This window comes from Alligator mississippiensis, chromosome 1 (assembly GCF_030867095.1).
Source record: "Alligator mississippiensis isolate rAllMis1 chromosome 1, rAllMis1, whole genome shotgun sequence".
Taxonomy (NCBI): domain Eukaryota; kingdom Metazoa; phylum Chordata; order Crocodylia; family Alligatoridae; genus Alligator; species Alligator mississippiensis.
This window is the reverse complement of record NC_081824.1, coordinates 326,959,429-326,972,080: the sequence shown is the minus strand read 5'-3', so window position 1 is coordinate 326,972,080 and position 12,652 is coordinate 326,959,429. Positions and strand designations below refer to the sequence as shown.

The 12,652-nt window shown below is 37.3% G+C and overlaps 1 protein-coding gene across 4 annotated transcripts in view; it reads right to left on the bottom strand.

Annotated features, from left to right (window-relative positions):
- Positions 1 to 2,534: 2,534 nt before the first annotated feature.
- Positions 2,535 to 12,652, bottom strand: part of ARHGAP6 (Rho GTPase activating protein 6) — a 556,002-nt gene continuing 545,884 nt past the window's right edge. For all 4 annotated transcript variants that reach the window (XM_019495006.2, XM_019495002.2, XM_019495001.2 and 1 more), the window contains 3 exons: positions 5,935 to 6,197; positions 5,303 to 5,383; positions 2,535 to 4,606 (listed from right to left, as the gene is read on the bottom strand). In XM_019495006.2, coding sequence (XP_019350551.2) covers positions 3,882 to 4,606; positions 5,303 to 5,383; positions 5,935 to 6,197 — 1,069 coding nt within the window. In that variant the 3' untranslated portion in view covers positions 2,535 to 3,881. The remainder of the gene's footprint in view (positions 4,607 to 5,302; positions 5,384 to 5,934; positions 6,198 to 12,652) is intronic.

The following is a 12,652-nucleotide window of genomic DNA, read 5'->3' as shown; positions in this document are numbered from 1 at the left end:
CTCTCAATTTGCATTGATTACATATTTATAGAATATATGTGTATATACACACAAACACACATTTGGAAAAATATATTTTCATGTGCTTGAGTAACTGCTAAACATCTTTCAATGGAAAAATGTGTATACGTACTCATTTCTGGCTGCTTCTGTATTCGGAAACAGATTCAAACTGAATATGTAAAAGACAGACACCTTCCACATGAGACTCTATACTATTATTGGGTCTGGGCTAAGAACTTATATATTGCTGACATCAGTCAGACCAATTTAACTTTGGGGTGGCCTTGAATTTTTGTTTTGGCTGGTTGAAGCCATTTCTCTACTGGGGTCATTTTCCCATGTTTCATTCATATTATTTTTATATTTCATTTGCTTTGCTAATATTTTTAATAATAAGACCATGTGTACTCTACCCCAGCCACCTCTAGTTAGTGCAGGAATCTACTTATAACACCACCCTTCCTGCATCTGTAATGCAGTATGACAGACCATGACTTATTTTTGAAGACCTAGCTACCAGGGGCATTAATACACATATCTTTTGTCTTGCAACATGCTGGAGATCTTCCGCATATGAGCTGATGTGAAATGCACTGCACAGCGTGCAGTTGTATAAGTGATGAAAGCACGTCAGTGAGCGAAAAATGGTGGTGGTGCGCTTTTGAACTAAAATACCTTCTATGTGTTATACTACATGCGCAGCACTTACATATGTAAAAATGCCCTAGAAGATCAACATATATAGATATATGGTTGGGTATAAATATGTAGCATTCATTGAAAGAGCTAGATAGTTTGGGAGCACTGTAAACCAAAATACTTTAAGCATGATCACTAGGCAAATATATGGGCACCCTCAGGTACTATGCATTCCTTTTAAGGTTGCTGTGGGGTGCTGCACAATGCTAACACTGGTAGTTATGCAAACACCTTCAACTTGATTCATAAAATAAACCCAGATAGTGCATCCCTACGAGCAGGAATGTGTATTCCCTGAGGACAACAACCAGTGGCACAAATATGTACTGCTGCTAGTTGTCCCAGGGGAATGTCCCTGCATGCATGCTTTAGCACATAGCAAGTTACCCTGGGTTGGGCTGGGGAGGTTGGGCCAGCACCTGCCTTACCTGGGGTCCTGGGGCCTTCTGGAGCTCTAGCAGTGGAAATCCAGGTGCGTGGAGCCTGGCTGGCAGCCAGAGTGTGGTTCTGGCCAGCCACACTTTGGTTCGGGGAGACGCATGTTGTCACTATGTATGCTGCCCTTTTTTCTGGCGTGGGTTTTTGTGATACCAGGATCTTCTGGTGTAAAAAAATTCAGTGCTGCAAATTAGCAGTGTGGACAATGCCTGCACATGTGGTGTGTGTGATTTGCTGCACCGCAAACTGCACACATGCACTCATGAGGACACCCCCAGAGATTTCAAACAAATTTGTAGGGTCAAAAACACCTTGCCCTGTTATGGTTTTTTTGAGTTCTTTGCAACAAAAGAATTGCTCTATTATTTTTCTGCAGTCAAAAAACAAGTGAAAACTAAGAGCTGGCATTGTCCAAGGGACACTTTGAATCTAAGAAGGGATCTAAAATTGTTGAGAACCACTGTTCTAGTGGGAATTCCCAGTAAGTTTATAGGGAATATATCCCTGAATAAATGTGAATGTGATTTGGACTAACACTGCAAAAAATGCTCTAAGCTAATTGTTTGTCTCATTCCTGACCAGAAGGGCTAACCCTCATGAGTGAGTTCATGACTAAACTTCAGGGTGGCTTATCTGGATGTTATGCCAGACTATCAAACCATTTCAAAAGAGCAGCAAAACATCTATCGCTAATGACCAGGGCTGGTTTTAAACTTCTAACTCAAAAATTAATATTACATACATGCTGGGTGCCTAACCCTCTGTCTCATTCCAGTTCTGTGTCCAACAAATACCAAGTGCCTGCTGTAACATAATAATGTAGACCTTAACAGAAATAAGAAATATGGTTAATTATTGCACTTTCAACAGCAAAGGCCTGGCTTTGACTTACCCCTTAGTTTGAATGATAGGAAAAGACCTCTTCTTTTCCTTGACTGGGAACGTTTCACTGCTGATGTGGAGGCCAGGATTTATTAATCTCTACTTTGAAATAATAGACCACCATTGTCAAACTTGGATGTCTGAAATTGGTAACTTAAAACCATATTAAGATCTGATCAACATTATAGAAGTTACATTGATTTAACAACTAACAAGTTAAAACCAGGTCACTTTAGAACTGGTCAACCTCTAGTATACATGCCTTTGAATTGTATTCAACTTTGCATAAATTTGTTGAGTTAAGCTGGAGTGGAGTCTGATTTAGTAGCTTAAGTCTCACTACATTTCCATGAAACTTTGGTAAGAACAACTAAAACACATTTGGAATTGTGAGCTGGATTCCTGAGTCTCTTGGGCACTTTTGAAAGTTTTACCACCGGAACATAATAAATCATTTGAGTTGACATGCCATTTGTTATAACCTTGTGACAAAAGAGAAAGACATATCCCCATGCTTTTTCTTAGCTTTTTATTCCATCATTATGGCACAAGATAGAACTTAAAGACAACACCACTGAATAAGTCTTTAACTTCATTAAAATTAAGCCTAGCATGTTTTATAAAAATCTTTGTATATGAAACACTTTCCCTTATCAAGTGAAACAAAACTCTTAAAATACTGAGTACATTGCCACCTGCTGATCATAAACATTTTTGCAGTTTAAAAAACCAGAACTTGTGTAACATCAACATTTAACAATGTAATGTAAAGTTACTGAAGAAGAAATAGTTCCCCAAACTTTGGCAAAATATTTATACAAATAGCTGTGAACTTCTCCAAATGTCATACTCAATTCTAGAATACTGCATGTTACTCTCCTTTTTAATGTATGTGTAAATACTTGCATGTTCAATTTATTTATTCTTAATACTGAAAATTTGTTATTTAATAGGAAAAGCCATATTCTGAGTTTTTACATGCTTTTTTTAAAATTTGGATTTCCAGTTTATTGTTTTAAAACAATACATAACATCATACATTTATAAATATATATATTATATGCTGTATATATAAAATCATAGTTATTCTAGAATGGGATGGCAGACCTCTGCACTAAGACTTTTCATTTGGTTTAGGCACAGCCTTTATCTTGGCTGATTAACTGAATTGCTTCCAAACAGCGTCTAAAAAAATATTGTTATAATACTGTATCAAATTTTAATTTTGTTTGCAAAATTATATTTATAAGAAAAATATCTGGTTACTATTTTCCCCTTATCTCACTACTACCCTTATAAAATATATGGCTTTTCATATGTTTCATTCTATTTTAGTGTTTTTCACAGGCAGTGAAAAGAAGGACATTCTACCCCCATTAACATGTTGTTTATAAGCACAGAAACCAGCTTGTGCACTTTTTATAGAATTCCAATGCGTAACTTAAGTGCAGTGATTAAAAAAAAGCAGTCACGATCTGATTGTCATCTGTATATGAACATATACCATATGATTATCATACATAACCTATTACAGAATATACAATCATCGAAACTGCAGATATATAAATATGTTTTAGCAACACCAAAGCAATAGTTTTATCTTACACACAGCTTATGCATACAGAGATATTAGACTAAAATTTTCATCTTCTTCTTCTCTTTTAAAGCTTCCTACAAAACTGAAACATACTGCATTTGTAAATAGACTGCTTGACAGTGCTATTAAAGAATTAAAGTGAACAAAGTTAAAAAAGAATGAAATTGACTTAGTATAACACCCTCAGGTTTTCCAATGTCACTCTTCTTTTCCTATTTTAGAGAGGTTTATTCATCATTGGCAGTTCTGTATATGAGTCTGATCATACAAGAGTTTCAGGGAGGGCATCAGGATTATCAGCTGATAAAAGCTCCCAAATTTGCCATCGCTCTCTTTGCCAATCATGCCACTCTGGCTCGGGCACATTTTTGCTTTTCTGATTATTGGCTGTAGTGGAAAAGATGTTACCTATTTTGTTTTGTGTGGTCTGTCTCCCCTGACTGGATGTGGACTGGTCCACTGATTTGGCTGCTCGTCCTTCTGCTGCAGTGGTTTCTGAACATTTCTCTTTCTGAAGGCTCCACAAGGAGTGTGGTATTGATGAGCCAGTTGGTTGCTGGGACAATGCAGAACTTGTTTTTGCTGGACCAGGATAAGGAGGTGGTGGCCTGTCTTTTCTACTTATATTGCTGTGCCTTGGGTATGAAGGTTTAGTTACACTTTGCAAACAACCCAGATTTGAGTTACTCTCTGGACAGTCCTCTGTGTTCGTTAAAGTCAAAGGCCACTCACACCTTGAATTAGATTCATCTGAACTCCTCCTACTGCCTTCAATTTGCGAAGTACTGCAAACACGAGACACGGGAGGATGAAACTTACATTCAGGGATGGCAGCAGTAGTCTGACTCCTTCGTATTATTTGCTTTCCATTGTCCAATTCAGTGAAGTTACTCTGCCACTGAGGAGAATTTGCTGATAGGTTCCCTTGAGAAAGAGAGCACTGTCCTGGTCGTAATGAGCTGCTTTCACAAATGTTTCCATATGAACCTGAGGACCAGAGTAAGAGAGGAAATATAAGCATGCCATGCAATTTGCATGACATATTATAGGTTACCTCTAACCTAATTCACCATATTGGAGAGGACAGTGTTGGATCTGTATTGTTTGAACTTCACACTCTATGTACACTTGTGCTTTTACTACTCAGGACTTGCATGCTGTCTTCAAGAATTAACTAACTTTTACAGCTATCTTTACAAAATTCCTATGAAGTAGGTGCACATGAGAAAAAGAGTCTGAGACAGAGTAGTTAAGTGTCTTTAACAAAATTACACAAAGTATCAGTTGTGGAACTAGGATTCAAATCCAGGACTCCTAGCTCTCAGTGAGGGCTGTACTTAAGCAACAAGCACTGCCTGTGTTCCTCACTAGAGAATATTTTCTATTACGTTACTCTGCACTGTATTTTTAAATGCTGTCATATGTCTATAGTTGTTGTGTCTAGCATCATGACTACACCTTCATTTCAACAGTACCGAAATATGTAAAGTACTTCTAGAACGAAGAGTCCCCATTTTAAATTTAATAAATGAAGGCACTTAATCTTATAAACATTTACACGTTTAACTTTATACAACATGAGTATCCCTCCCAGCTTCAAACGAATGGCTCAGAGTGCATAAAACTGAAATTAGTAAGCAGTTGCCAAATCAGGTCCTAAAAACTCTTAAAGAAACATCAAACCTGTCATTCCTGGATCTTTGGAACTGCTTTTCAGGGTTGAATGCCAGGTGCCCCAGATATTAAAATGATCCTCTGGAAGATCTACAGGAGGAAGACATGAAATGATCTTTTGAAAAGATGAATTGGAAAAGACCAGTAAAAATATTCTCTATAAACAGAAGGAAAAAAGGCTTGACATATACTTATCAGTTGATTTTCCCTGCACAAGAGACAGAGCTATATCCTGTTCTTAAAGACTTACAGGCTCGAATCCTGTAATGAATGCCATAGGGATTAGATTCCCCAGAACCCATTGTAGACAGCACCTTCCTTAAGTATATTGTCCCATTGTACTCAACAGGAAAACAATATGCATGAGTGAAAATAACAAGCTTTGGCCATGAAGCCTAGGGAGTCTTCTTGCCTTCAGAATAATATAGATACATGAGTGTATCTATATCTTATAATGGTTCAAAACCACTGGTAAAAAACAGGGAAGCATACAGTAGAGAGATTTATTTTCCATAATGGCACAAGGGAGGGAAGTCACAACTCTTGGATGCATAGATTTGAAAGAGGAACTGGTTTTGCTGCACAACACAAATTCTTATTGCATATTAAAAAAAGATGAACACGTGCAGGTCTTACTTTACCTTTTCCAGCTTGTGATCCTGAAGAATTCTCTCTCAATTTAGACTGCAAATGACCAGCCAATGTGTACTGTTCAGATACCTTATGGAGCTTATCTGAACTAAGGGTAATGTCTTCTTGCATTGCCAACAAAGACCGTTCAGACAGTACCGGTGAGTTGTTGTCATATGGAGAAACATCTCCGCTTGAGGCTTTGTTAGAGTCTGTGGAAGAATGCCTCCCTCCTATGGAGAATGGACCTTCTGATCGCAGCATTTCTGGGCTTCTGATAGAATTTGATAAACAAACATTTGTTAATGAGCAATGTTCAGAGTCCATAGGTAAAGCTGCACTTTGACAACACAAAAATGTATGATCATAGCTGCTAAAATGGAAACATTTTGCAAGCAATACAGAGGATACTTCTACTAGAGTATGGAACTAAAACCTTTGCCACAAAATGGCCACAAGAGGTCATTGAAAATCAATGAATGTTGCAATAAAAAAATTACACATGTGTACACACAACTACATAGCTCACCAGAGGAAAAGAATCATAGTGAATTGACTCCTTATGTTACCTTGACCATTGTGCTAGAAGTGAAATTAAGGATGAATTTGAGAGTGGGATAGGGTACATCCCATAGTACTGAACTTGAGGGTGGGACAGAGTACACTTGTTTGATATGGTTGTTGTATTAACAGGAGTATCACTTGCAAATCAAGGAAAGTGATTTTTCTACTCTATTCAGCACTGGAGACGGCCTTACCTGGAGTACTATGTCCAATTTTGTGCCCCACACTTCAAAAAGGATATGGACAGTTTAGAAAGATTCCAGTGAGAGCAACATAAATTATTAGGGTCCTGGAAGGTATGATTTATGAGGAAGGGCTGAATGAACTAGAGTTATTTAGCCTGGAGAGAGAAGACTGAGGAGGGATTTGGAATCAGGTCTTCAAATACCTGAAGAGTAATTACAGAGAGGATGGAGATGTGCTTTTCTTTGTAGTCAGAGGAGACAGGACTAGGTGCAATGGTCTCAAACTGTATTAGAATAAATTTAGGCTAAACATTAGGAAGAACTTTCTGACTATGAGGGTGGTCAAGCAGCAGAACGGACTAACTAGAGAAACTGTGGAATCTCCATCCTTGGAAGTTTTCAAGAGCGGGTTAGACAGACACTTGTCTGGGGTGGGTCAGTCAGGGATACTCCTGCCTTGACCAGGAGGCTGGATCAGAAGACCGTGTGAGGTCCCTTCCAGCCCTACTTTCCTATAATCTTATGATACCGAGGTAGTATAAGAGTAATGTTGCAACCATGATGGTCCACAAATTATGTGAGGGGCAAGGATTTCTTAGGGTGATTTTTCAGTCCCTGCTACTCCTATGATATTAAGCAATATGTAGTAGTTCACTCTTACACGCTAAAGTAACACATAATTTGAGAAACAGAATTATATCAAGTTTATCTCACACCATTCTGTTTTGAAGAAATTCAAAGAAAAATATCCTACACAGGACAACTGGCTTTACATATAGGACAACTTCAACTGACTCTTCTGATAGCATACAGAAGCTTTACGAGTCTTCAAATTAAAATGCTGGATTTTCGTTTAATTTTAGAAAATAGTGAAAAGCAAAGCCCAGCCTCAGGCAGACAATCACCAAAAATCAAATGCCTTTGGACCACTGGCACCCCAATGTTTTGAAGGTTTTCAATGTTATGGTTTATATTTTTCCTTGTAGTAGCACCTGTGAGCCCTAGTCAGTACTGATCTAGGTACTGTGCAAATGAAAATCCTTACCTCAATGTGAATTTTGGAAATAAGAGATTTTGAATATGATTAAGAAAATCTGGGTTTGCATTTACACAGTGGAGACCAACTTATGCCTCACAGAAAGCTGAGACATCCTTTGAACATTCTTTCTTACATCTGCATTTTTTATTTCTCTTCTCTTATTTTTATCATCAGCTACATACTCTCTTTGCCCATATGTAGTTGCTTGGTGTTCCTCACCCAAAATCAACATTTTTTTTTGCTCTGACACACCATATTTACCTGCATTATAATTAAGTGGCACAAAGCTTAATCCTGGGAGGTACTGAGGGAGTTGAAAATGGTCAACATCCAGAATCAAATCCAAAGACAGCATTATGGCTTCAAGTGAATGGTTAGCAGCACAGAGTACATTATTTACTATCAAACAAAAATTCTCTCTCCAAACTCATGACAAAGAACTGAAAAAATAAACTAAAGAATATATATTGCATGTTTTTGGAGTGGCAAGATAGACACAGCACTCGAGTTTCCACATTAACACCAAAATAAAAGTATTTTCCAGATTTGGGGTTTCTCTCAGAATAAACCCACAAAAATGTGGTCTGCAAAAGTTTAGCAACACTTTCAGGCTGGTTTATTTCCACATAGCTTTACAAGTGCTGACCTCCAAAACAGAGAATATACATACTAAGAAGGCATTTTCCTTCATGTTCCCTGCCTGTCTTTATAAAAGCATTTATAGCGTTTGGAACCTAAGTACATTCACCTATATCAAATTAGCTCCCAGCTATAAATCCCTCCTTATCCTGCAAGTTGATTCTGAACCATAATTGGGAATTAACTTATAAAACCTCAGGGCTGCTTTTTGGCTAGGCAGAATTATCCTTGATCAGGGGTGGCCAACCTGAGGCATGGGCAGCCTTGGTGTATGGCACATCAGGGAGGGGAAAGGCAGCACACTACAGCAGACAAAGCAGGGAGCAGAAAGCAAAGTATTAATTTGAGTCAGTATCACAGGAAAGGAAGCAGAAAGCAGAGCAGCTGATAAGGCAGGAAACACATGGCTAGGAACAGAAAGCAGGGAACAGATCAGGCAGGGAAGGGGATCACGGTGCCACTTGGGGAGGGCGTGGGAATAATTTGAGGCTTGCCTGCCATAAAGTTTGCCCCACACTGTTCTAGGTCATCTATTCAGGTAGCAGGGTCACGGAATCACCAAAAGACCTACAAAACCAGCCACAACAATGTAACTTAGATAGTTTTCAGTGTGTAAATAAAGATAACACCAGCAAAAGATGCTAGGTGTTTTCCCTTTTCTTTCTTGTAAGTGAATTAAGAAGAGAAATAGTTGAGTTCAGAACAATGTTTGAAAAATGCAGGAGTGTTATATAGAGATAGATGACTACAGGCTCAGGGCCTCCAAACAATTCTGCCCATGGTTAACATTAAACATATAAGGAGTCCCATTAAAGACAACAGGAAGACTGGCATGTCTAAGTGTCTGAAAGATAAGGGCCCAGTTTTTTTGCAATGGGAGAAACAGGAAGTTATAGAACCAGTTAGCTATGGCAAGGTAACACAAAGAGTGGGGAAAGAGGGTGGTGAAAGCAAATGAAGAAATGTAGGAACATAACTTGTTGTATACAACATTCATGTTATGTCTTACCTTAAATGATCTTTGTTATAGTCTATCTCTTCTCATATTGAGTCCCTGATAAAGGCTCACTTAAATGGAAATTGTCAAGTTTGGAAAGGTCCAAATTTTCACTTTTAAAAATTCCCTTTAAGGTTATCCATTAGCAATCCCATGCAATTTGTTACATGTGATATTATTTTCAAAACTACTACTTAAAGGTGTTTTTTTCAAAATAAATTACAATAATTCCAGCCTACAGCAACCTTACAATGTATATATACAAAGGGACATGACAGAATAGCTTGGGGATAGAAACTATTTTCAGCTTCCAGTAGTTTATTAAAAACAGTGTATAATATGATTTGTAAAATGCCTTGTCCTATATACATTTAATTGCTATAAACAAAAACTGAACTGCTGCATATTCTTAAAAAATGAACTTCCAATTCTAGTTTGTTTTGAATGTGGTTTCATTAATAAATGGATATTTACTACAATTGAATATATACCTTCATCCTGGTAGTTATGGCAATTCCAGGCCTAGACTAGGAAGTACCATCAAATTGTGTTGAACTGAATTACCGCTTGTGGTAAGTAGTAATTTTTTAATGGTACTCATTGTATTAATTTCTATCCAACATGGCAATCCTAGATACTTTATAGTGCCTAAATTTACACAAATGAGAAAACCACATGGTCCTGTAGCACAAGTAATTAAAAGATGACATGCTTTTACAGCTGACTTTTCCAACAGATTTTTTCTTGTATACTTTTTTCAGTTTTGTAAATAAAACATGGAAAACATCTGTCCTTCTTTGAAATAGTGCAGCTTATTAAGCAACTACACATTATTACAAGGTGGGTGGGGCATTAAGGAAAGCCTGTAAAAATAGTCTGTAGAGGCTATCAATTATGCTAAGGAAAGGGTACAAAAATTAACTGTAACTAACTAACAATGATATAAAACAAAGTAGTAGCTCTGCTTAGGCAATGTTAAATTATAAACATCAGCTCTAGAAACTATTACAAAGCTCAAAGGAGTTTCTCTCTATCAGAATCTTAAGGCTTATGATATTATTATCTCCAATAAGAGGCAAATTTTATATATAAAGAGTGCAGTGGTACTGCAGCATGGAGTAATAGCTTCCAAATATATCAGGGCAATACATGTTTTGTCACTGTTCAAACTGCAAGGACATGGTTGCTTGTAACAGCAAAGGGTCAGGTCTTGATGGCTCTAAAGGCTTCTTCCAGCCTTATATCTCTAAAACTGGTGATTTGAAAGCTTCCTGTTGGTTAGGAATTGCGTGGCTTAATATGGAGTCTTTCACATCTGTATCATAGATAAATGTTGACTAAAAACATTCATCATCTTAAGAATACTTCAAAAACCTTCACTCTAACAGGATTACTTAAACATGGTAAACAGTAAATGGTTTTTTAATGAGCAATTTTTATTTGGTGGCAATTCAAAGTTGGTTCACTTTACACTGGAGAACCCATTCATTCCATCATCATCAACCAGAGTACAGAAATATTGAGAAAGTTATCTAAGAAGCAGATCTGGTAATCAGTGAAGTCTTAATGGTAAGAAGCGATTCACAATGCCCTCCCCAAAACCCTTCCCCCACCTATCATCCAAGATGCTCAACTCTTAAGACAGAGAAGGAGGCACTCTCTGTTTTGTCGTCGAAAGAAAACTGTTATGTCATTGACTGAAATAGAAGCCAAGAGAGCATCTGCAGTGGCATCAAAACCATAGATATGAAGGCAAATGCATTGCCTGCATCAGCTGTAGTAGCCTCAGGACAGTTAGCAAGAGAATAAAGTATTTAAGTTGTTCTCATACATTAATATCAAACCAAGTAGTTGCTTTGCTGATTAAGCTTAACTTTCATTACTGAGGAATATGTCAAGTTTTCCATCTCCTGAGTCCAAATTTGAAATCCACGATAAAATATCTGATCAGCAAAGTCCCCTTGGGAATACAGATACATTTTGGAGGCTCATTTTGATGAAATTGATGTAAATATTTCTTTTCTTCACTGCTGCCTTCCACTCTTCTCAGGAAAAATTACCAAGATATACATAGCCAAAAATGCCCTAAAGGCTATGAATTGAGATTATGCTTTGAACGGACCCACCTCTTAAGAGCATCATATCCTTGACCCTTGACACTTAACAATATTCTTTCTAATCTTTTAACCAGTTCCTCACATTGAGTTTCCATACAATGCTTGCACCAATATTAAGAACAAATAAAATCAACTAGTAGCAGAGCAGAAGAAAATGATAGATAGTAAGTTTTTCTATTTTGGTGAAATTTCAATCTGTCATTATCAGAACAAATAGGTACTCAGGTAACTGTGGGATCCTAGTGCCACTAGAAACCTTTTCCTGCAAAAAACTCTTCTTGTTACTTGCATCCAGCTTTGCAAAAAATTCCACTTTCTCCTGTAGGCATGCATGTTGGCTGTAAGGTAAGGAAGCTCAAGGGAAGATAATCATTAAACTTGGAGTGTATTCCAAGCAAGTTTTATGAATAAACAACCTTCACATGCACAACATTCTCTGACATAAGTTTATGATAAACCAGTACAAGTATCTACATGTGAGACACAATAATACATCTCTATACAACGTAGATGGTAATGTTTACCATAAAGCCTTTCATTAACCTGAGCTTGAAATTAAATGTGATCATTCCAAACTCAGACCAATAAAAAAACTTTCATAAGCACATTGTATCATCACATAGTCTGCTTATGTTGTACTTTTTTACAATTTTGGAAATTATTTTATAGAAAGGATTTTTAAAAAAAATACTAATGATACTACTTCCTGGCATGGCTCTGACTGTGAAGCCATGCACACTTATTATCTAAAGTCCAGTTGTACTGGCCTTGGAGGGAAAGAATAGTCATAGCTAATGGATGTTTGAAATGTATTATTAGTTATGTTCTGGAAGCAACCACAATTAGAAGCTAGGCACTTTCCTTACATGGACAGATACAAATCCAGCCTGTCTGAAAGACCTAGAAACTGTAAACATAATTAGAATAACTTTACTACATATACCAATGAGTTGATTTTAAGGTCTGATACCCTGGGGCTTACTTGGATGAAAGGGAAGTGCTATGTGTCCTGTGAGAAAGTTGGCAATCTCACTATTTCAGATAAATAAAGTTATAACTTTAAGGCACATGGGTGTAGGCATACACCATGTATAGTGTTTGAGTAATTTGTTAACAACATTTGCTGTGGTGACTGGTGAAGTTTATTTTTTCACTTCATTTCTCTTTTTTTAGCCCATGGCTAGATGA